The sequence below is a fragment of the Ischnura elegans genome, chromosome 7 (genome assembly GCF_921293095.1).
Source record: "Ischnura elegans chromosome 7, ioIscEleg1.1, whole genome shotgun sequence".
NCBI lineage: Eukaryota > Metazoa > Arthropoda > Insecta > Odonata > Coenagrionidae > Ischnura > Ischnura elegans.
In genome coordinates this window covers 23,763,408-23,786,908 of record NC_060252.1, presented here as the reverse complement: position 1 = coordinate 23,786,908, position 23,501 = coordinate 23,763,408, and the positions used below count along the sequence as shown (strand labels likewise).

The following is a 23,501-nucleotide window of genomic DNA, read 5'->3' as shown; positions in this document are numbered from 1 at the left end:
CATACATCGTATGAGCTTAGAACCAAGATTATAATGACAATATTTTTAGAATACTTTACGTGTAATTAGCCCTTTCATTGTTTTCTTAATTATTCGCGGGTACACAAGATAAACGTGTTATACATGTGATTTTACAGTACCCTTGCATCTCATCGAAAATACCCTTCGCAATATCGTCACATTTTATAATAAAACATTTCGACGCATAATGTAACCATAAGAAATGATAATGAATTTCAGTGTGTATTTCTAGGAAAAAATATGATCAAAATGCTGACGGGAAATGGCTTACCAGGTTAAAATTCAATTGAAGAAAGGAAAAATATGTGGGAATGACGTTTTTTGGAGTTTTAAAACGTCCAAGGGAAAATAAAAATTTTTTCCATCACTACCTCACCCCACCTAATCCAGTCGGCATCAAAGGATTTCACTAATTGGCTGAGTATCGACGGCAAATTCGAATGGTTATTCTACTCCATAGAATAATCTTTCGTTTCCGTCGGTACATTAAATCTGGTTTCGCTTGTGGTAGCTCGCGTCGCCTTTGTGACGGCGCGGCGTCGAGAGCCCTACCATCCCTTATCCCTGTTCTACGCGCTCGGCTCAGCGCCTGGGATCAGCCGTCCTGCCGAGTGATCTCGCCGTGTAGAGACGTTACCACGGCTCAACCGAGGGGGTCGGATCATCTCGCCTGGGACCCCCAGCTCGCCCCAGCTTAAGTTAAACGCTGCGTTGTTGTCATCACTTTTCTCTCACAGGGCGCGTGTATTTGGTTGCGTTCGGTTTTCTTCTGAGTGTGGTTCTTCTCACTGAGCTCAAAAATGACGAAGTTAGTGGTGCGTGCTCGAAATGGGATTCTGGATTAGACCAACGTCCTTACTGGAATTTTATAATACGTTCCCAGTGAACAAGAGGTTTGAAAGCCTTTACCGTCGTCGCCTTCTCGTCAGCATTCTTGCCATCTTCTCGCGGTCACCTTCATAACCATTCCATTGATGATCCAAAATAGTCGTAATATTTAATTAACGGAGTCATATAATATACCAAATATATATTTAGGATTTTTTCGATGTAAAAACTTCAAAATTCTCTTCTTAACCTGTAACAATACCTGAGTAAGTATTATCGTCCTAACCGACGAAAAATCATCTTAATTATTCTAAATTCCTCTCCTTCTGTAGAAGTTACTCATATATCAACTCGGGAATTCACTGATCTGCCAAAATAAATCCGGTAATTATCTGCTTTGCTAGAACCTTTTCCATAAAATGCTTCAGCGCTCACCGATTTTCAAGTATTCTTAGGCTTTAAGGTATTGCCATCAGATGGCGAGGGGTCTACTTAAGCTTCTCGTTAAGAATGGGTTCGTGCTGAGCCATTTGGCTGAGCTAAGCCGGATGAGCTGATCCGAGCGTGTAGAACAGGCATTAACCTTCTACCCTGGTGACGTCGTCGGAATGCGGGCGTAGAAGTCTCCGCATTGGTTCCCGCATCTCAGGAGTGTAACCCCGCGTGCCCATCCTAGTTGCTCGTTCCAATGATCGGCTGAGTGTTTTCCGGCAAAGTGCTAGTATATAATGGTCGGAAAGTAATCCTGCTTTATCTTTCCATCTTCAGACGGCTCGGGTGCTTCCCTTGCGGTGGTCATGGAAGACTCGGGCGTCGCCTCGTCGGTTGGGACGAGAAAAGCGACGCCAACGACGCCGACGGAGAGGCCAGGCGTCGCGACGCAGCTGCAGACGCTGAAGCCGACGGCCGGTCCCCCTGCTTGGGTTCCGGAGACGCCGAGGCCCACGAAAGACCCCGCGCTCATCGCGTTGGAGTACTACCGCACTTACGACGCCATGACGGGCATCCGCATCGCAGCCACCCTCGGAGGATTCTTCAGCCTCATGGTGTTCATGGTGGTGTACAAGAGCAAGTGCAGGTAAGTAACTACAACATCATAAATCATATTTGAGAAACAGTTTCAAAAGGTTGAGTTTCAAAAGGGCTTCCCTATACAGGGTGGAGGAATATTGTTTCAAGAAATTTTTACACAATTTTTCACCACCCTATACATCCTAAAAGCCTCAGGATAATTCCTCAAGGTTTAAATGAGCAATTTGCACCCAAAATAGACAAATTTCAACCTATTGTAATACTGAAGGTTAAAATCGTCCTATGTCACTATTTATATAGTCGCAATTATTATGGCTTGGTCTCCATAGACGTTTGTTACCGAAATCCTCCTGATTTGTCGAAATTTTTGAAAATTCAGGAATCGTTCAACTCGTTCGTTCGTTCAATATCTTTAAAAAAATACACATGATATCAGCCTATTTTCCCCAGCTGGACACTAGGAGGCGTTTAGCCTAACAATGGTAAGCAACGCCTTTGCTAAAGAGGAAGCTTATGCGACTGGTGGAAGCTCGACTTGGTGACGGAGTAGTGTCGAGAGTGCTATCTAGAGGACTCTGGGATTTAGAAAAAATAATAGCGATAAATAATGCGGACGGAGCACTTGGCGTGATACTACTGTACTTCCTAGTGATGTAAAAATCGAGTTTTAATGGTCCAAAATCGAGATCGAGCCATGATCTTCAATTTTCGATCCAAAATCGATATTTTCACTTCGATCCTGACCATTCGAGCATCGTCACTACCGGACTATTATAACGTCATCCGTCCCATGTGAAAGACGTTTCTCTAAATCCAGTAAAATTGGAGAGGCACGCCCTCTAACATCAAGAAAGCATCTCATTCAGTTGATATTGCTTAAAAAATTTTGTGCAGCCGAGTAGTTCCAAGCGGTGATCCCAAAAGTTTAATGTGCGTGCATTGGTCAATTTTTACTTATATTAATTTCAGAATGTGCTCGAAGTAGTTTTTTTCTATTGCCATTATGTGTATTATCAGTGTTTTTCGAATGAATAATAATCATGCCTCGGGAAAAAATTTTTTTTAAGAGCCATCAATTATTTCGATCTTTTGGTACAACTTTCGATTGTTGTTGAAAATTCGAGCTTTTCAATTGAACTAAATCTTCCAAATATCGTCGGCACGATCCTGAATGTATGTAAACGATTTTCACACCCATATTAAAAATTTATTACAATATAACTTTACTATTTCTCAAGGTAAACCATACAAGGTCTTTACATGCATAAAAATCAAAGTCTGTGAGTTTGTTTGCCTATTCGGAGAAACATTTATTGAGTTCTGTGGATTTTCAACTCAACTAAACTCTAATATTTGGGATAATGGAGATAAAATGTATAATCAACTAGTTTTGAGGCTAAATTCTATGATAAAGTCCTTAAGACGTCACCCGATATCGACTGGCACCTTTCCGTTCAGCTACAACCTTTTCGCAGTGGAAAGGTTTGCGCGTTCTTATGACCCCTAGAGCTGCACTGGCGGAATTAATTCTCCATTATTCCCTGTATAGCCACCCATACCAAATAGGTAGGAGGGTAGGGTAGGAGCCAGATGAAAGGAAGGCCAAGTAACACTAGGAATGGTAGTAGAAAACCCTACCTACAATCTATTCCCTAAAAACACTAAGCAAAACCAAATAAAGGTCGGAAACTCATCGAAAGGTCCGCAAAGAGCGGGTGTTATTCACAGCAGCGGGTCGGCAAGGTCCTCGATATTGTCAACATGAGAAACTTTTGCAGAAACTTACCTATAAGGGAGGTGAGAGAGCCAAGTTATTTCGTTAAATACCTTTAATAGTAATAATAATCGATTAGTAACAATAGTTCTGCGGTTTTCCCGTATGACAGAACGAAAAATAATTATAGCTCATCTAATACCACTTGTAAACAACATTTTCAGCAATATGTATAAATATAGCTGGGATTTAACACTTATAACGATTCGCGCCTTGGTATCCATCTCTGCATGATCGGACCGATATGTGATATCGATATTTTTAGTTTTCTGATAACAGGTCCCGATATTTGTTATTTCTCAATATCGCTCAAACTGACTTGCAGAACCCAGACTCCATTTACAACCAAGTGTGTAAGACTTGCCTTAAGCAGGTTATTTTCGATATGTTCCTCCGTGCCTCATAGAATGAAAGAAAGAAAGTGACGCTTAGAATCCTATTTACGCAGAATTTGAGCGGGATGCGTTTTTATAACACTATCAGGCCACGCGGCTTTACTCGGGAAGGATAGTGCCCAGAGAAGTGGGAAAATTTGAATTCATGTTCACATGGCAGGATTTTTAGGTCAAGGAGCATAGCATGTATGATGATGGTGAACATATCGATGGCTAAGTTCTAACAACACGTATCTCAAAATTTGGCCGGTTTGACACAGGTACCTTAAACAAAGTGTAATAACATTAAAAAATAAAAATTCAAGCAAAAAAACAACTCTTTGTTGGCAAATGTATGCTTCTTTTCAGTTTTATTAATTTTTGGTTTTTCATTTTAGCGTAAAATTAGAAAAAAATTAATCGTTTTTTTTTTGCTCCCCTGAAAAGTTGCTATTTTTGAGACACGTGTTGTTCGAACTTAGCCATCGATATGTAACAACAGCAAGCAATGGAAAAACGATTTCCGTGCACCGCGCACGGGATCAGCTAATACCCAGCTCCACAATATTGGTCGTTATGTGTCCGTATGTGCGTAGACCAAAAACTTCGTGTGAACGAATACCTTAGAAAAAGGTTTTCACCGATAGAATTAATAGCTAAGTGTAGAATCCTTTAAGTTATGCTTTCCCTTTGAGCGTGTCAAGAGGTTTGCCTGTCCAACAGAATGTCCAACCACAGAAGTTGTATGACGTGACGTTACAAACGGTAATGAGAAAACGACACAAAGAAGGCTTTGGACACCACTAAAGGTGGCGCTACGGGCTTTGGTGGCATGAGATGCACCTACGTACTAACTTTGATCGAAATCCGTGCAGCTGTATGGGAATGCATAGCGGACAAACAAACAGACATTCTCTTTTGTGCATTTCATTTTTGTTTCTATTGAATTACTACAGAAGGTGTGGCATTAGTTTTAACATGCTGAATTTCGAAACATATTCAATAAGGGCTTTTTTTGCGAAATTTGTTCAACTTTGAGGTCAAGTAATTTGTTTAAAAAATTTACCTATGAAAAGCGGTTTGCGTCAAACAATGCATTAAACTATTGACAACAACTGTGCAAAGTTTCAATTACAGCACTAAAAAAATCGATTTTGAGGTTTTGTCCAGCTTTTTTCGATTTCAGCCCACTGTGACCCGGTGGGAATCGCGAGAAATTCTTCATCAATCAATACGCCGGGAAAACCTAAAATTTTACGTTGAATGATTCATTTATAACAATCTTTTTCACAATTAAAGTGTATTTTAATGTAAAAAAAACAGCGAAAACTTAGTTGCGCAGCCAATAATTCCATAGCACTCCCATAATCATCTGCTTGTTTTGTTTGCGGGTGTTGCAGGTGCCGTTCGAGCCGCAAGAGTCACATCAGCGAGGAGGAGTTGGCGGAGGCGGTGGCGCGGATAGAGGCGGAGGAGCGGGCCGCGGCAGCGGAGGGTGCGGCCATCATGGCTGCGGTGGCTGCGGCGGCGCAGGAGCAGGGCGTGGAGGGCGAGGAGGCACCTCTGGAGGCCTACTACGCCCTCATGGCGCGGAGCGGCTTCTCTAGGCGAGCGGCTTCCTTCTCCATCCCCAGACACTCACTCGCCAGCTTCACCAACACTACGCCCCGCGCCTCGTGCGGCAACTGCGCCGCCGCCGCGTCCTCGTTCCGACAGAGGAGCCTACAGCAGCGAAGGTGAGCGACTATAGCCCATTCAATTTATGTCTGCGGGTGAGCTTTCGTGAGAGCCCGGACACTCTCGGATGTCTTCGCTGTTAGGGGAGGGGTAGTACCGAGAGAGAGAGGAGGAGTGAACATAACATTGCCAAATGTACATAGCCGCCCCACTTTGTCACTGAAAACGTGTGAGTCATAGATGGCCACAGGTATGTTGGCCCCGGCGCCGAGAAATATACCTACTCATTTGGAAGGCATTGGGGATAATCCTTTCACAGAAGCCCATGACATTGTCATCTACCGCGATGAATGAGGCACCGTTGGTGGAAGGCATACTAATTGTAAGTCACATACATGGAGGTGAGGTTTGCCACACTGCCCCACGAGCAGATTCACCATGTTCACTCGGCGGAGATCGTAGAGCGACTCACTGAGGCCACGCCTACTGTTTGCTGATTGGCAAAGCCAAAGTCACATGTCGAGAAACTTTCCCTCCCCTCATCTCCACTTGCTTTGGCCACACCAACTCACCCGCAGAGATATACGATAATGAACGGAGTATAACTATCCAAATCTAACACGACAATATTAAAAGTTCATCACAATAGGGTAGTTTCCTTCATCAAAGAAAACGACAGGCATTGAGTGCGATTCGTCTTTTCTGCGATTGCGATTCGTCTGCGTCTTTTGTTTACACTTTCTCACGTCGAACCTCTTATCACCTCTTTCCTCCTCTCCTATTCATAATTGTTTACTTTGTAACCGCAGTTCCCTTCCTCATCTCCTAGAACGCATTTGCCAATCTGCTACCTGTATGGTGGAACCGATCCAAATCAAGTTTGTGGCCTTCTACCTATGTGTGTATGCTCTCCTTGTGTGTTTTAGAAGCTTAAAAAACACCAGAATTTGCTCCTCTAGAGCATTAATGCCATCAATCTCCATGTCCTTGTGTTCTTACAGTTTACCAAACTTATGGTGCACTGCGTGCTATTCTTCGTGTCAATAAATTAACGAGCCGCAATTCCCTGACTTTAGTCTATTATTTTAAAAATTTTCTTGTCCATTAATAATATTTACCTAACGAAATACAATAACTCCTGCAGTCGATAAAAATATGATTTAGTGCTGCCATATATGAGCTGATAATTAAAATTTTGATACCAAATAACGCCATGGATCATTTTAATATGAAGTAATCATGAAGTAATATCGAAATACGCCATGCCATTCATGACTTTGACAACAGTACAATAATATATTGATGTAAGGAAAATACAATAGCACAGGAAACAAAAATCAACTCATTTTGAGTGATAATTTTGACTGAAATATCACTTAGTCAAGAAATAACATTGTGATTACATGAATGCATTGTATTAGCCATCACCAAAACCCAGTAAAATTATTCTTCGAGGATATGCTTACTACTCCGAGGTCGAGTAAATATAATTATTTGATATTTAAACTAAATACACTTTTTAGAATTATTTTAGAGGTTCCAAAACTTTTAAAATAAGAAAATATTTTGAATTTCCAAGGTTTCAAGAAAAGTACGAAATTGAAAAACGCAACCTACTCATTGCGGTGAAAATATCTTATAAACTTGACTTCATCACGAAATAAATTTTCCTGTACAAGTGAATGGAGGAGGGTTGGTACAGATATTCTGGGCAAGCAATGCAAATAGAAATTTAATTGAAATAAATTTGTAAGTGTAAGGCTCCAGTAAACTAACTTTATTGACGGCGTTCACAGGAAAAACAATCGAGGAATCTAGGGCAACGAACGCAAAATTAGCGTAATTTTTGGTAGATTTATGAATTAATGGGGAAATTAGAGTGCAATATTTGGAGCGCTCTGTTTCACAGTCACATTTTTATTCGTTAAATGCGCTTTTTCATTCATGCGTGTAATGACGATTGAAATCGTGAATCGTGGGAGAAGACATTTTAGGATGAAGATAGCAAGGTTTTGATATGGAATGGAGAAGTAAAACTCGGAAAATACACCGTTCATGAGCTAAGAAACAGCTCAACTCAGAAAGAGAAGCAGTTTACGGCTGGTTCTTCTGAAGAGTAACAGATGAAGTCTCTTTCCCATCAATTTTAGTGCAATAAACAACTTGTTTTCTGAAAAACGTTTATACCAGATCTGAATTCATTGAATCGAAATTGTAAGTTACTGAAACGAAAACTACGGGAATGCCAAGCGTTCAAATTTAGGCAACTTGTTTTTACGCGCAAAAAAACGGGACATTTTTGGAAAAAAATAAGTACAGAAAATACTGTGGTGCCGAAATTTTTAAAAGTAAATTATCCGACGTATAAATAAATTTAATCGTATGATTTTTTTTGTTTGACTGAAATGAATTGCTACTTTTATATAATAGAGCACCACAAATTAGCGTGTCTTGTTTTTTTTACAGACAGTAGCCAACGCAATTTTTTTCTATTGCCCAAAGCTGTGAAGCTAATTTTGCGTACAGAGCTTTATTTAAATTTATTGCTCATATTTTTAATAGTCCGAATTCAATAGTTAGAAACAGCAATTCCAGGCCTACTTCCGGCCTTAGCCTGCGATCTTTAAGTCCCCAACTTAACTCTTTCATTATTACACTCAAAGATTTCTAACTTTTTTCAGTCATTGTCGAAACCTTTGCAGTTGTACATTTATTCAAATATCGAATTTAAAGGCGCAATAAATCCTAATAAAGCATTTTTTTAAACCATATCTTTTACCATACCTGAATATCACTCACTTGCTTTAATTATTGAAGGCTTAACGTTTGGGAATAAAATTAAAATTATGTGCTTAATCAAGTCTTTCCATCTGTATAAGAAATTGAAAAACATGTTTAAGCTGTTTACAGGACTCCGACAACAGAGGTTTGATCGACGAAAAATAATTTTATGAATACGAGAACGCATTGAGAGGTGTTTCAAATCAAAATCACTAATTTCTGATTAAGCATTTTCATAAAATATTTGGGACCATTTTTGGACAATTCAACGCAAAGCAAAGCTCCTGAATGCGTTCCTAAAATCCACTCACTAAAGCAAGTTGTGGGAAATAAAAATTTCAAATCTTGATTGCACATTAACGCCTAATACTGCAATTTTTTTACGATGGAACGACGGTCAAATATAAGCGAAAAAGAAGTCTTCCAGGCCTGGAACCGACACCAAACCAAATGTAACTGGAAATAAGGAATAGGTTTTCTACCAACATATGTCTCCTTTATTACCGCGCCTATTTTCATTAAAGCATTATTTTTACCTTTTGATAACACATTCTAGTTATAAAATATAGTGGGAACAAAAGAGATCCTCAAAATATATAAATGAGAAAAATGATGCCAGGTTTCTATTTCAAAATCGTAGGTTCGCCAATAGAAGCTGTGATACCTAGAACGCGAGGCCACGCCCTTCGAGAATAAAATTTGGTATCCTCATTTCCTACGCAAAAAAACATTTGAACAGTTTAATCAATAAAATTAATTAATTTTCACTCAATGTTATTTTTAATCAGCAAGTTTTTTTCGTCATTTCTTTAAACCTGAAAATGAATTGAAAAGCCTGAATTACACGATAATTTTTTCCGTCCCTCAGAGTGATAGCTCAAGCTATAGGCATTCAGGGACCAAAAGATTGATCCCTCGAGCCATCAATTACTGAATCGCACTGTCATTCCCACAATTCCTTTTTCCATCGCTTTATCTGTCACTTTTCGCACCATATCCGATTTCCACGGCTAGCTGTCGCACGTCCAGCATTTCGAAAAATCTGTTCACTACTATCGGCGTCCAAATTATGTGCCGCTGTACTTGGAAAATTTATATCTGGACTTCAGTGCATTTCATAATAATTAATAATACGTTATATTAAAGGAAATATTATTCTCGACTCTGATTTATTTTTTGTGCCATGAAATTTTCAAAAATGTAGACACGCCAGTGCGATAAATGACTCCGCGCACCGTAAAATTAGCCGTTTTGTCATCTTCATGAAATTTGTAACTCAACCTAGGGAAAACTTCCACATTCATCTTCCACATTAAGTTGTAAATATAGATGCAGTATACTGAAATGGCTTTTGCTTATTTTTATAACGCCTATTTTGTTGTAAAACAACGAAAATACTTAAACATTATCTAGTCCCACAGTTTGGCCCAAAAGAAAAAATAAAATTGACGTATATACTTCTTTACTTATTTGCAATTTTTTTATGATCCGAAAATGCATGATTTATGTGTAGTAAAGATTATATATGGGCATTAAATAAATACGCCGTAGCGACCGAATGCTACGTTGTCACGTGTTGCACGCGAAACTTTGCTTCCCGATAACCAGCACTGGCCCGGCGCGGCCCAGTTTGGCAACATGGCATTCATAAAAGCTATAAACATTCACAAATATAAATATTTTTATACATTATGGATCATAGAAAATTTTCAAATGAGTTAAGAAGTGTTTCTATTAGTTTTATTTTCCTTTCGGGGTAAACTGTACGACTAGATAAAATTTTAGCATTTTCGTTATTTTATAACAAAATATGCATTATAAAAATAATCAAAAGCCATTTTACTAATATGCATAAATTTTTCCAACTTATTGTGGAAGATGAATATTGTAGACGTAGTAGTTTTCTATGGGTTGGGTTACAAAGTTCATGAAGCTGGCAAAACGGCTAATTTTACGGTGCGCGGAGTCATTTATTGCACTGGCGTTTCTATATTTTTAAATTTTTCGTAGTAAAGAAACTAAATCAGAATTGAGAATAAAATTACGTTTAATAGGACGTATTATTCATTATTATAAAATGAACTGAAGTCCAGATATAAATTGGCAAAGTGCAGTGGCACATCATTTTGTCGCCGACAGTATGTGTTGATTTGGTATTATCCGTATTTGGGACCGCCATTATGGATGCTCTACGTCATTTACAGTCTCATAGTCGGTATAGACAAATGTAATTCAATTATAAGCCAAACGTTGCGTAACAATATCACAACTAGCGGCCGTGCGTTTTGATTGGCTTGAAAGACGGTGACAGAGATGGTTTAAGAGACGGAAAATTGGACGTGTCGAGTGATGGAAAAATTGATGGAACTTCCCCTCCCTGGAGCCACTGCATGAAATGATTGCGGGGAACTGTAATTTTTTTCGCCAAAACCGGATCAGTCACTGGAGCTATCCCTCGAATGGGACGAAAAAATTATCGCATGATTCAGCCTTCAGAAGTAAAAATTTTGAAAAATGTGAATTATGATTTCCAGATAATTTATGTGATCCTTTTTCATTGTAACCGACCACTTATCGTCTGACGAAGCAGGGTTATCACAAGACTGTGGCGAATGCTCACCCAATGTGTGTATGCGAGGAAAGGTTATAGGTGAGACTTAAAACACTAAGCAAGCACTTCTTCTGCCTTCTAAATCACCGTCACTCAATTGCTTCACACTTCAATGCATCCTTCACTATTTCCTCCCAAAATGTCACCAATTCCTAGTCTTCACATTTTTTCCTAGCAAGAAGTCAATATTGCACCTACATTAATGCAAATTAATCACAACCCATTGTCAATGCAATTCGGTCTAGCAGAGCTGTCAAATTTATCACGGAAATGGAGAATAGAATAACACTAAGCTGAGTTAGAAGCTATGGCTGCATTAAAACGCACGGCTAATGCCTGGCGTAAGACGTAACGCAGCCAATATGCCTGAATAGATATAAGCCGCAAGACGTGTTCCATGATAAGGATGACCATGTACCGTCTGTACAGAAGGGTTAATTTTATCGTGCCTGCATCATTCTACGTAGTAGACGAGTGGTCACTTCAATGCGTGGACTTTTACACAAGAAAACACTATTATTTGGTTAACAGTGCATTTAAATAAACAAATGATGCTTTGCAATTGAAAATTCTCACAGGAGAGACATATTGCTATGCATTCCGTCTGTTTTAGCAGCATGATACAGAAAATGCACTTAGATATCCTTGAACAGAGCATAGAGAGCTTATCTTCAATTTCTACCTTGAAAAACGAGTGTACTCAGATAAATTTTCATGGGAACCAGTGGTAAGCGGGTCACACATGATCAAGATACCAGTGTATTCATTCATTTCAACTTTCTGCCGGGAAATTCATAGTATGAAATTTCTCGCACTTTACATCCGGCGCTCCGGGCTTAGGATGCTACCTACTTGGCCACATTATCGTGGTAGTGATCCCGCTGCTAAAATGCCCTCGTCGCTTCCCTTCCCTGTCCCTTGCTTTTCCTACTATCTATTTTTTTACTGCGGAAATGAACTTCGCGCTTCGACGCATAGCGTCATCATCAGGTCTAGTATACAGTAGTATATAATCTAGCCTAGAGATCCAATATCTTTCAAATAGACCTCGTGATGAAGCTAATGCAAAACCGAAATTACATTCAATTCTGTAATCATGCTATTCCATCACATCTTACCTTGTACTGTTGAAGTTACTAATATGGCGTCAAGAAATGTGCAAAAATGGTACGCCAAAACAGCTCTCTATGCTCTCATGAACTGATTGATGTGGTTCTCTCCTGGTGCACATAATCCACGCAATGCTCCTTCGTAGGTGGGGCAGTGGTAGCGGACCTCGGATGCCGCGCAGGAGACGGGGCAAGAGCTTGCCCGGATACCCAACCTTCGGGGAGGCGGGGGCACCCAGCGACGCGGCGGCAATCGCGGCCGCCGTGGAGGCCGCCGCCGCCCTCACGCCTTCCACGCGTCACAACAGTTTCAGCCGACAGAACAGCTTCAGCCAGCGCACCAGCTTCAGCCGACAGAACAGCTTCAGCCAGCGCATGAGCTTCAGTCGCCAGAACAGCATCAGCCGACACGACGACGACTCGTCGTGCTGCTACCTCGAGGTTCCTCGGCGGCTCAGCTCCGTCGGATCGGGCTCAGTGAGCTCGTACCTCGAGAAGCGTGGCTCCGTGGTTCTGCTTGGTCTGCCCCCGTTCCCGCCCCCTCCCCCGCCCCCGCGGAGGCCGCGCCTCGCCTCCCCGCCGCCCCTGGCATCCCATAAGCGCCGCCGGAAAAGGAGGGACTCCTCGCGGTCGTCCAACTCCGGGGGCACCTACCCCATCGACATCAACGTCATCCAACCCACGCCCGACGTGTCGCCGCGCGGCAGCGAGCGGCAACTGGCGGGCCCGAGGGGCGCGGCAGACACCCCTGCGCAAGCGGCGCGGGTGTTGGCTCCGCTGGCCTCGTACGGCACGGGCGGGAGCAGCAGCAGTGCGGCGTCCTCGCTGAGCAGTGACTGCGTCCCGCCGCCCGGCGGAGACTTCGACGCCCGCAACGGAGACTTCGACGCGCGGTCCGTGGGCTCCGACTCCGTCTTCTTCGACGAGTCGTCACTGGCGGGCAGCCGGAGGGCCTCTTCCGTGGCGCCCATCTCGTCGGACAGCGAGGAGGGGCCCATCCCGCAGCCCACCAACCTGCTGACGGTTCCGCAGGGGGCCGGAGGGCCCGTGTGGGAGCGGGCCCCGCACCCGTCCTCCATCAAGCAGTCCCCCAACTTCCTCATGGTGCCGTCGGCGAACCTGCGGCCCACGGCGTCCGCGCTTCCCCGACCCCCGCCACCAGCCTCGCCCAGGCCCCCAGGAAGGTGGACCGTGGACGGAGGCTTCTCGGTTGGGGGCAGGAAGGCCACCGCCCCCGTAAACAAGCCCTCCTGTGAGACTATCAGCGCGCAGGTAAGGGGCAAGGGCGACAATCATCACTGCACAATGGGTCCAAAAAGAATCCCAACAAATAAAATGGCACCACGATCACGTTGAAAAATCAGCGTTTTCTCCAGTGTTTCAAGGTCTCGTTTCAACGATGGGCATAATACGCAAGACTGTTAACGCAGTGATTATTGAATGTAGTTTAGACTTACCAATGCTTGTAACAGATGAAGCAGTTTTTCTGCCAACAGAATGTTCTCTCTGCAACTCACTTATGACCATTCTACGACGGGTTTTCCATAAGTTTATTTACGTAGCATGGTAACATAGTAAAAAGGAAGGCATTTTTTTACTATTTACTCTAAATTTAGGATACTAAGAGCGCATTTTTTCATATTTTATTTAAATTTTAATTTTTACATTCTTTTTATTTGGTGGTGGAGGTCAGGGATCTCAGTAAAGAGCATATTACATGGCGGTGTTCGAATTTTCATCTTTATACGAGTGGACTTGAAAAAGTATTGATCAGGCAATCATATTTGGCCCACAAATATGAGTGGTGGCACTACATTCGTTGGGATACTTTCATAGTGCAGTAATAACTAGACTGCCTCGACATATACTTCCACTTGATAATCAAATCAGCTAATCATTTCGCACTAGCGCAATTCATCTCTTTCACACTCTTCAGCACCTGTTCCATATATTTCATTCGAGCCCTTTCTTGGCATTCATTTCCATCCATTTGTTTTTCGGCAAAACAGTTCATGAGACCGCAATATTTCACGATAAGGCAGATCTTTCCCAGGACTTCTCTTCCTCTGTTACCATTTTCAAATCCTAACTAACGCGCCACTTAAAAAGTTACCGTTCCAAAAAACATCTATTCTTGTTATCTTAATTTCTAGCTATTTATGTTTACTTTTTTACACATTTCTATTTATTTATTTCCGCACCAACGAAAACAGCGCTACTTGGCCATTGTTTTATTTATTTATTTCAATACAACCGAAAACAGCTGTATGCGACCTTTTACATCGTGGTTATTAACAAGTTAACAGTTTGACGTACACAAAAAACCATGCTCTTGATAAAGGTAACTTACCCAGTTTGGACTCGCTCCCACGACCTCCAGTTTGGCAGGCGAGGACTTTGCTCCGCCGCCAACGAGGCCGACAAAATATAATAATTTACATGTTAATTTTATTGTTCAATCCATGTTAAAGGCACTGTGCCTTTTTGGGGGGTGAGTAATAAATATCTAACTGATCAAAACTCCTTGATATCATACCCATTCATTTGATCAAATTGGTCTAATGAATAGGTTGGTGATATATCATTGTTCTTTTTGCGTAGGTGTCCGCTTTGCCGCAGCTGGCGACCACCCCAGAGTCTCCCCCTCCGGCGCCCCTCCTGCAGAGCCCGGGCGAGGACGTGAGGAGCGCCTGCTTGTACCGGCCGTTCGAGGCGCAGCCGGCCGCCGAGAGGCCCACCATCCTCCGCCTGGACGCCACCTCCGCGTACCGCTCTTCGCTCACCTCCCCCAAGTCCCAGCCCACGCCGCCGCTGTGCCTGTCGTCGTCGCCGATCTCCGACCCCCTCGCCTTCCCAATGTTCGGATCCGGATCCTGCGAGCAACTCACGGTGCCCGACAAGGGATCCAGGGAGACGCTTTTCTAGCGGAAGGAGTTGAGGGCTTCTGCCATCCGTCTGAGGGGCGCTTGAGGACACGCTTGATGGGATGGTTTGCCTTTCCCGGTGAACTAAGAAGCTACGGGAATTCTTCTCCATCTTTCTCCATCAGGTCGGGTTTTCCACAGCCGTCGTTTCGATTCTCGACTTTCAAGACAGATGAGCGACTGGCCACTCATCCTCATCCGTGGACACTCATCTGTCCTGATGACGATGCACAATCCTGGCATTGAAACGTCGGCTATGGAAAACCTCACCCTGTGAAGAACCCGAGAATTATTCTTGCTGTTACCGAGGTCCCGACTAGACGCTGCTGTGAATCTGACTACGGCTCAGAAGTGTTGTCAAACACATCCAACAAACCGATTAAAAGATGCAATTTGTCCAGATTTAGTATAGATTTCAGCTTCAGAATTCACGCGGTTTTGCATTACTTGATGAATCTAGTAGCCTCAGGGGTGACTTCGTTGAATTTTAAAATGATTGTGATTGAAAATCGAAGACTTGGTAAGTCCACATAATGTATTTATACGATCATGATTTTGATGATGACGTTCTACGTCTGCGCAAGGGTAGTACATATATATGTTATGTGGCATTACCAAGTATTCCCTTTTCAATCACAGTCATGCGTTATCAATATTGTCCCCTTCTTTTGGTTACCGCGTGGTTAAGGTCAGTGCTATTCTTGATGATCTTGTGAGATTGGAATCGATGAGCACGGTGACTCTTACCATACAGTCGCCGCTAACTGGGAAATATCGGAATCTTCGCGGCGAATGATCGAAAAGTATTTAGATCTACGCGCTGACAGTTACACAAAAACTCTTCACGTTTTCCCAAGAAGAAATAAAATTTGTTTTAATTGAGTTTTCCATAGATCTATTACGTACGTACGAGTTAATTTATGGAATCTGGTTTAAAGAATTCAATTCATTAATTCTAAATACACACTAAGCTTCAATGTTACCGACCTTTAATTAAACTGCTGACAACCGCTGATCTTGGAAACGAGCGGACGACGGCTAAAACCAGGAAATTCTAATTTGGACAAATGATGTAAATTCATTCATCAAATAGAACTTTCCTAGCATATTGGTTAAATCGGGTGAACAGAATGTTTTAGCGACACTCTCAAACCGTAGTCAGATTCTCGGTATAGTGACAAGTTTCTGGGATTTCCTAGTTCAAATCAAAGAAATGCCTCATGGACATCTTGTGTCGATTCAGTGTTTTTTCTATAAAACAGTTTTCATTGGTTTCTCTACGAACACTTCGGTGGACGAAATTCAGTGATCCCTTAATAATCTTATGTGAATTCGGGTAGGAATATCTGTGAAGGGAATTTGTACTCGCGATGGAGACACGAAATTCTATTTCGGTGTCCTCCTTTTCCTAAAAGAGTTTTTTTTATATATTAACGAGAGAACTGAGATTGGTGAACTGTGCATTTCTATCGCTCTTCAAGGGCAGGCATATCTGCAAACCAGGACCACTGTTTCAGCAACGTGTTGAAGTGATGGAAACAATTGAACTGGCTTTTCGAAAGAACACCAATGGGGTAAAAGTTTACTGATGAATGAATGTACCTCGACAACAAGTTGGGTTGCTACAAACTTGGGTGAGACGAGAACGTCAGACCATTTGTTTCTTTTTTTTAGTGAGATTTGGGATTTCGGTGCGAAATAGATCTTCACCGCGCTTCGTAGTCGGACGAGAGAGGCTGCAATAGTGCCATAGATGGCATATTTTGATGTGAGAGAGACATACTTTGGCCTGAGAGGAAGAGAAAATTAGAAAAGTTTTTTTTTAAGTGTGTGAAAGTTGAGGAACATTTTTGCAGTCGCTCGCTAACACCCATAGAGAATTAAAAGTGGTATTTGAGGTTGAGAATCTCTGGTCGGTTTTACCCACGTTTGCGAGGATCATCTACCTCGGGAAGCGCACGCTGGACTCATGAAGATTGGGCGGATGGAAAAAAGACAGGTGGTGAGCGATGGCAAATCCCAAAGGATGCGCTAAAAATTGTAAGGAATTTGTGCATTGCGAAAATATGCGAGGGCAATCGTTATGAAATGTGATGTGGTGACGGACACTAAGATAATTTTATAACCAAGCGACTTTTCGATACTAGGAAGGGGAAATTTTTAAAGGCCATGTTTCAAAGCGATACGATTGATTTATCCGCTCTCTTTTTCACATTTCGAAGCGAATGCAACGTAATCAACAATCAGTCGCGGGAATGGGAGCTCCAAAAATTTATCTAAACCCATATTTTCTTAGGAATATCAGTGCTCTTGTACAATATTGGCCCAGAGGAAAAAAATATGATTCCTATCTCTCTGGGCCAAAATTGAAAGCAGAAGCCACTTTCGCCAGACACGATTCTATTCCCCTAGCCCTCTTTGAACAGATTAACTTTCAAAATCAAAACTAAATACAGGGTTTTCCAGAGCTATTTAAAGTGAGCAGAAAAACACCACTAGTTAAACTTAAGTCCAAATTCATGTATGGGTAAAGAAAAAAAAATGAATAACTGCGCTCATTACGAATTTCTATCTCGGAGGATCATGGCAGAATGCTATGAGTATATTTTAAGTTTTCTAGGAAGACTTTTAGGATATGGCAAGAAATTGTTTTGGGCTTTTTTAAAAAGATTTGAAAACGATACTAGAAAAAACGAGTGGGAGCTATCGCATCGTGTTTAGGAATGGCCCATTGTAAGGTGCTATTAAATTTGCTTAGAAAATAAATGGAGAGAAGTAGAGGGAGGAGTCATGTTAATGTGCTGAAAATTTAGATCTTGTTGGTATTTAACAAAAAAATAAATAAAACTAAAGACAGAAAAATCCTCCCAGAGACACCGATAGGTAGATAAAAGGTAAATGAGTGTTTTAACTGTCAACCACCAATGTCACTCCAGTTTGATGTTTCAAAGTATGGTTTAGTGGGAATTAGGTAGATGCAGAGACTACTACACGTCTTGAATTATATTTGTATCACTACTTCTGACAAAATGAAGGAAAAATAAAGAGATGTCACTGGCGGGATGCCGCCAAAGACTAAGATTAAGATGAAGTTTAGTAAGCAATGTATTCTTATCATTTATAAGCTGTTCCTTCGCTCTACGGAGAAAATAAAATTGCTAATTGTCAATGAAAGAGGTAAATTTACACAGTTTGAATGTCATTCGTATGCTTCCATATATTTTAAATGTTCTTAGCGTTATTTTAAGAAGATGAATTCGTGCTTGCGTGATTCGCGAAAAAATTTTCAAGGGGTGACTCGTTGCTTTAGTTACGCAATCGATGAAACACCAAATCACGAAAAAAAACACGAGCAAACCTGAAAACACAGGTTTCCAAAGTAACTTCTGTGGCCGTAAAAAAGTGGTCTTGTCATTGAAGACATTATTATCTTCATCAAGGGAATTCTCCTCGGACTCTGCACAAGGTCATTGACTTTACTTTCGCCGACGTTTCAGAGAAAGACTTCTCATCTTCAAGGAGTGTTTGTTATTACACCGTGTCATATTTCTCAATGAATTGAATTGACTGTTGGTCTGGCTGAGCAAATAATGATGGGTGTCGTCTGATTGGCAGATGGTCGTAATTTGCCATAAAATTATTTCCTACCCTCTTCCTTGTGTTTGAAGCAATTTTGTAGAGGTGTTCAAGTAATGCTAAGATGATATCGAATGTCCTGATTGAATTTTTTAACTTTGTTATTTGTTTCTGTCCTTTTCATTGTGTTTTAGGCAAATTTATCAAGGTTTCCAAGTATTACTTATAATAAATCCAATGTCACGATTGAATTTTTTTGATGAAGGCGGATTTTTTGGTATGGAATGAATTTTTTAGTGACATTCTTAGATATCGATGCGGGACCATTCGCACTCTGAACGACAAAGAGTTATGTCATCTCTCAATGGAATGGCTTCGTCTTTACTGATACAGTTTTCCGCCACTGCTGACTTCTGAAGCCAATACCCTGGTGCAGAGCCCAAGAATAATTCCTAAATATTATACACCGGAAAAACTTAAATCGTACATTATCTTCATGTTTATTAAACTAAACATTCAGTAAGTAATTTGCTGACATTTGATGATTCGCAGAACTTATCTACCTGCCGGGGCTTCAATTGCTTGGTTGTTAAGTTTTCCGAAAGGTGGTTCTCCTTGCGAGCGATATAATGGCAGTAGAACAAGTATTCTTTGTCCAAGCAATAAGAAATAAATCTTAGCACTCAATGCTTATCTTTCAAAGCAAGTACAATGGAAAAAATGCTCCAAACAATATTGTAAATCTACTGACAGCAGTAATTGAATTGCGGATACATTACTTTTTTATTCGTTTCATTACTTTGGGCTTATTATTTTGGCCGAATTCCAATCCACTTTTTGGTATGCCAGGCGTGAAAAAATGTCGGCATTTTCCGGAAATGACGTCATTTTTTGCCTCAGGGCGAACTTCACGACCAAAACGAGATTTAGTACATCTGAAGGAGCACCACGGAGCTGTACCGATCAGGCTAAAGAAACAAGGTCACACGAAAACAAGGGCCACAAACGTATGACCATATTATTTGTTCTCAAAAGATTATTTTCTCCACCCAAGCTACACTTTTAGGTTTAAAATGTTATTTTTTTAAACGATATTCAAATTTAAAAGCTTCGAGTAGAAATATTTTTAGCATATTTTTGACTCGTTTGCTTGGAATGTGCGTGGGCTTCCAAAATTTTCGGTTTGATATATGTTTTTGCTGATTTCCGTGCATTTGTTCATTTTCGCACCCAGCTGCTGATTTAAAAGCTTTGAAAAATTGAATTTGGGATAGCCTCTTTTAGCATTTATATTTTTAGTGCATTTAATTTTATGCAGCGTCGCATATTGCATCGAAATTGAAACTCTTCTTCGATACATTTCATCCTCCTTCTCGCCGCTGAATTAATTCCTAAAGACGCAATTATTCTCTAAGTAACGTTTAAATCTACTAATGCGGCCAGTTTTACAAGCAACCATTTTTTCCATAAATTTCATACATGCCCTTTAGCAAAACGCTGCGGAAAGCGATTTGCTTTGTTTCATAATTTCCTCGACGGCCGCTTCAGTTTGCGAGCACTTGGGTCGTCCGTAGATACGTTCCGGTTTTTATTGTTTCATTAATGTACTAGTACGCCATCGAAAACAGCCCCATTGGCCTTTAATGTTTGGGTTTTGCAATGTAGCAATCAAACTTACACGAACATCCATGTAGTGGATAGGGGACACCTACCCAGGCGGGACTCGAACCCGCTGTCAATTGTGTGGCAGGCAAGGACTTCACCCCGTCGCCAACGAGGCCGACATTTTTCGGGGTTGGCTAGTACACATACTTGTGTTGGTACATACTACATTGGTATACATGGATTGGATTTCGGCCTACGTAGCCTGATTAGACCAATTAAACCTGAGTTGCCCCATCTTTTGTTCGTTATTGACCAATCATTTTCGAGTGATAGTGACCACGGCGTAATAGCAAGTAGTCGACGACAATAGCTTCGGCAAACTTTATATTTTTTATTAACTGATATGAATACACATTTTTCCTGCCTTAATACAAGGAATTATTTTCTTAATTACTTACTGAGCTTATTTCGCAATAAATCTGAACTAGGGTAACTTCTTACATTTATACTCGTGAATTTGTGGTAGGTCTAGGATTTTTTCCGTGTTTTCGCTCCTATTTTGTTTTTTGTCAATTCTTACCGATTCGATTTCAACAATGAGACGACAAATACGTGTTGCTAAGAAATTTACAGGGCAATTTCTTTCGGTGCACAGGAATCGATGAAGGTGTATCGCCCGGTACGCATGCTGTACTCTTTTGAAATCTTTGTCGGGTGAGATTTTTTTATAAATTGGAAGTTATTTAAAAAATTCGCAAGTAAATGAAACACCAACACTATGGGATGGTGTAAAAATACGGGAAAATGTACATAAATATCTTGGAACTGTTATGAATAGGGTAAAAATTAGGTGGAAAACGAATACATAGATGGGTTGGCAAGGTGTGACAGTTGACAGAGAGCATGCGATGCGGAAGGAAACGGAGAGCCACTGCTAATTCTTCTGTTCATGAATCGGGTATAGCTTCGAAAAGAAGCGCTTCAAAACGGCACCACCAATAAAACAATATGTGAAAATTATGATTATAAACTTTTTCAGTCGACGACAAAGTGAAAAAATTATATAAGCGAGCTATATTTTCGTATAAAAAACGAGAATCTACTTGGACACAGACGTAAAACTGTTCTGAAATTATTAAAGTTTGTACGAACATACAAATAAATATTATTATTGTTAATATGAAAGAGAGTGAGATGGAACGGATTTCTTTTTGTGTGAGTGTTTTGGGATGACTGGTTAAGAACGTGTGAGAGTACAGGCCATTCATTGTTTTGGCCGCGTGGCCGCAAGCAGCGCCACTTGTGTCGAGAAGATGAAACAAACATGCAAACAAAATAGCAGCAAAAGGCGGACGAGTTGGAACTTGCCTGCACACCGTGTTACTCGTGCCGTTGCGAATAAATGCTACATGGTTGGCCTTGAATGTGCAAATTTTTTGTAGAAGAGACAAAATGCAGAACTCTAAAAATGTTGTGCGAATCGCAATAAATGTTAACATTATGTCAAACTATTTATTGAATTGTGTTTATTACTTTCCCTAGTGTTCGTGGTTGCTATTTAACTAAAATGTAAGTCTAATTTTTTGCTGATGTGATGCTACGCTATACACAATGCCAACTAATACAGGGAAAAAATATAAGGATGTACAACGAAACAAAAAGGATATGGTTACCGAGTACATGAAAAACCATCTTCACCATGATGTTTGGGTCTTAAAATTTTGAATTTGGCAAAAGGTATATCCTCATATTTTTTATGAACACGGACCGCGGTTTCAACGACGGAGCGCATAAATCACGGTTCACAAATAGTGGCCAATGTTACAGACTCAGACATGTTTCCCTTATTCTTAGGTGTAATTAAGCATCAAATTACTTAATATATGATTTTGACGCTCTTGACAATGATGCTCTGTCGTTGAAACTGAGTTCGGAGCTGAATTAAAATCTGTGGAAGATACAGCGTGTTATCAAATTCAATGTGAAAATTCAATTGAAAAAATGACGCCTGTAGGAGTTCCTTTCGGTCTTAAAATATCTGTCCAAAAGACACGCACGGTAAACAGCTATTCAAACGCAATAAATGCGGTTGGAAAGCCGTTCTAAACCAACGTGTCCGCTAGAGTCTAAAAGTCTCGATGTTGAGTGAGTCTCGAGAGTCAAATAACAATTGGAAATGGCATCTCTCCCGAAGACAATGCGGAATAAGTCTCGGAGACTCCAATTGTTGCCAGGGGACACGCATACTTTCCAACCCTCATTGGAGAAAATTTCTCAGAATTCAAAACAATCCCGTTCTTCTACGTCTCAGGGCTCAAAGTACTATTAGCGGCAAAATTTTCAGTAATTTCCCTTCTGTGGACATATTTCTGAGCTAAATCTTCGAGACTCGAGTCAAAGAGATCTCTCGTCCAACCTGTGAACTATGTCGATAGGAGGTTAGTCTACACTTGATAAAGTTCTGAGATAAGTCTCGAAATCAAGTCCCGATATTTGGTAGCACTGGATTCGTACATTAAGAAAGAGGGCTTATCAATCTGGCTCTGCAAATCGATTTTGGCCCTTTTTCGTGAAGTGTAAATTGTTTAAAACTCAAAATTACACCTTGTAATGATTGCTCAGTAAGTAAAGGAATGTCTATGGTCAAAATTGGCCTGTACCACAAGCAAAACATTTTTTTACAACAGAAAATGTTGAGGCAATACTCTGAGAGATTTCAGCATGGGAGCTGAAGTTGTGAGTGCAGAATAATTCTCAGAATTGCAGTGACGTTTGTCGACTATAGGAGACTACAGTTTCCAAATAATTTGACCAGAAGACGAAAGTTGGATGGCCTCCGAAACTGCGGTTACCTTAAGAGCTGGTCAACAATGAGATATCAGCTGTTCAAGAGCGAAAACATGCTGTTCTACAATGGACATAAACCATAAGACATTAGCCGAAAGAAAAATTTTTATCAACGCTCATCCTTACGGCTTACTTCCACTCAATTAGAGCATTTATTGAGCACATTAACTGTTATTACAGAGTACATTATCGCGCCGTACCGTAAGTGGGTCTTTGATTATTCGCTTGACTACAGACGTGTATCCAAGATAATGAAATCTGTAGCTTCCCCATTTAGGCGGAAGGTATTCGTACGTAACATTAAGAAACAAATATTCGAGAAAATATTATTTGTACGCATGA

General features: G+C 41.0%; 2 protein-coding genes across 2 annotated transcripts in view; one reads left to right on the top strand and one right to left on the bottom strand.

Moving 5' to 3' along the window:
• LOC124162036 (kynurenine/alpha-aminoadipate aminotransferase, mitochondrial-like) overlaps window positions 1–23,501 on the bottom strand; it is a 357,705-nt gene that overhangs the window by 315,015 nt on the left and 19,189 nt on the right. The window lies entirely within an intron of this gene.
• On the top strand, window positions 1,633–21,825 carry LOC124162032. Its single transcript, XM_046538361.1, has 4 exons — window positions 1,633–1,927; window positions 5,430–5,765; window positions 12,354–13,479; window positions 14,809–21,825. Exons 1-4 carry the CDS (start codon window positions 1,647–1,649, stop codon window positions 15,130–15,132), a joined length of 2,067 nt encoding a protein of 688 aa, XP_046394317.1. The 5' UTR covers window positions 1,633–1,646; the 3' UTR covers window positions 15,133–21,825.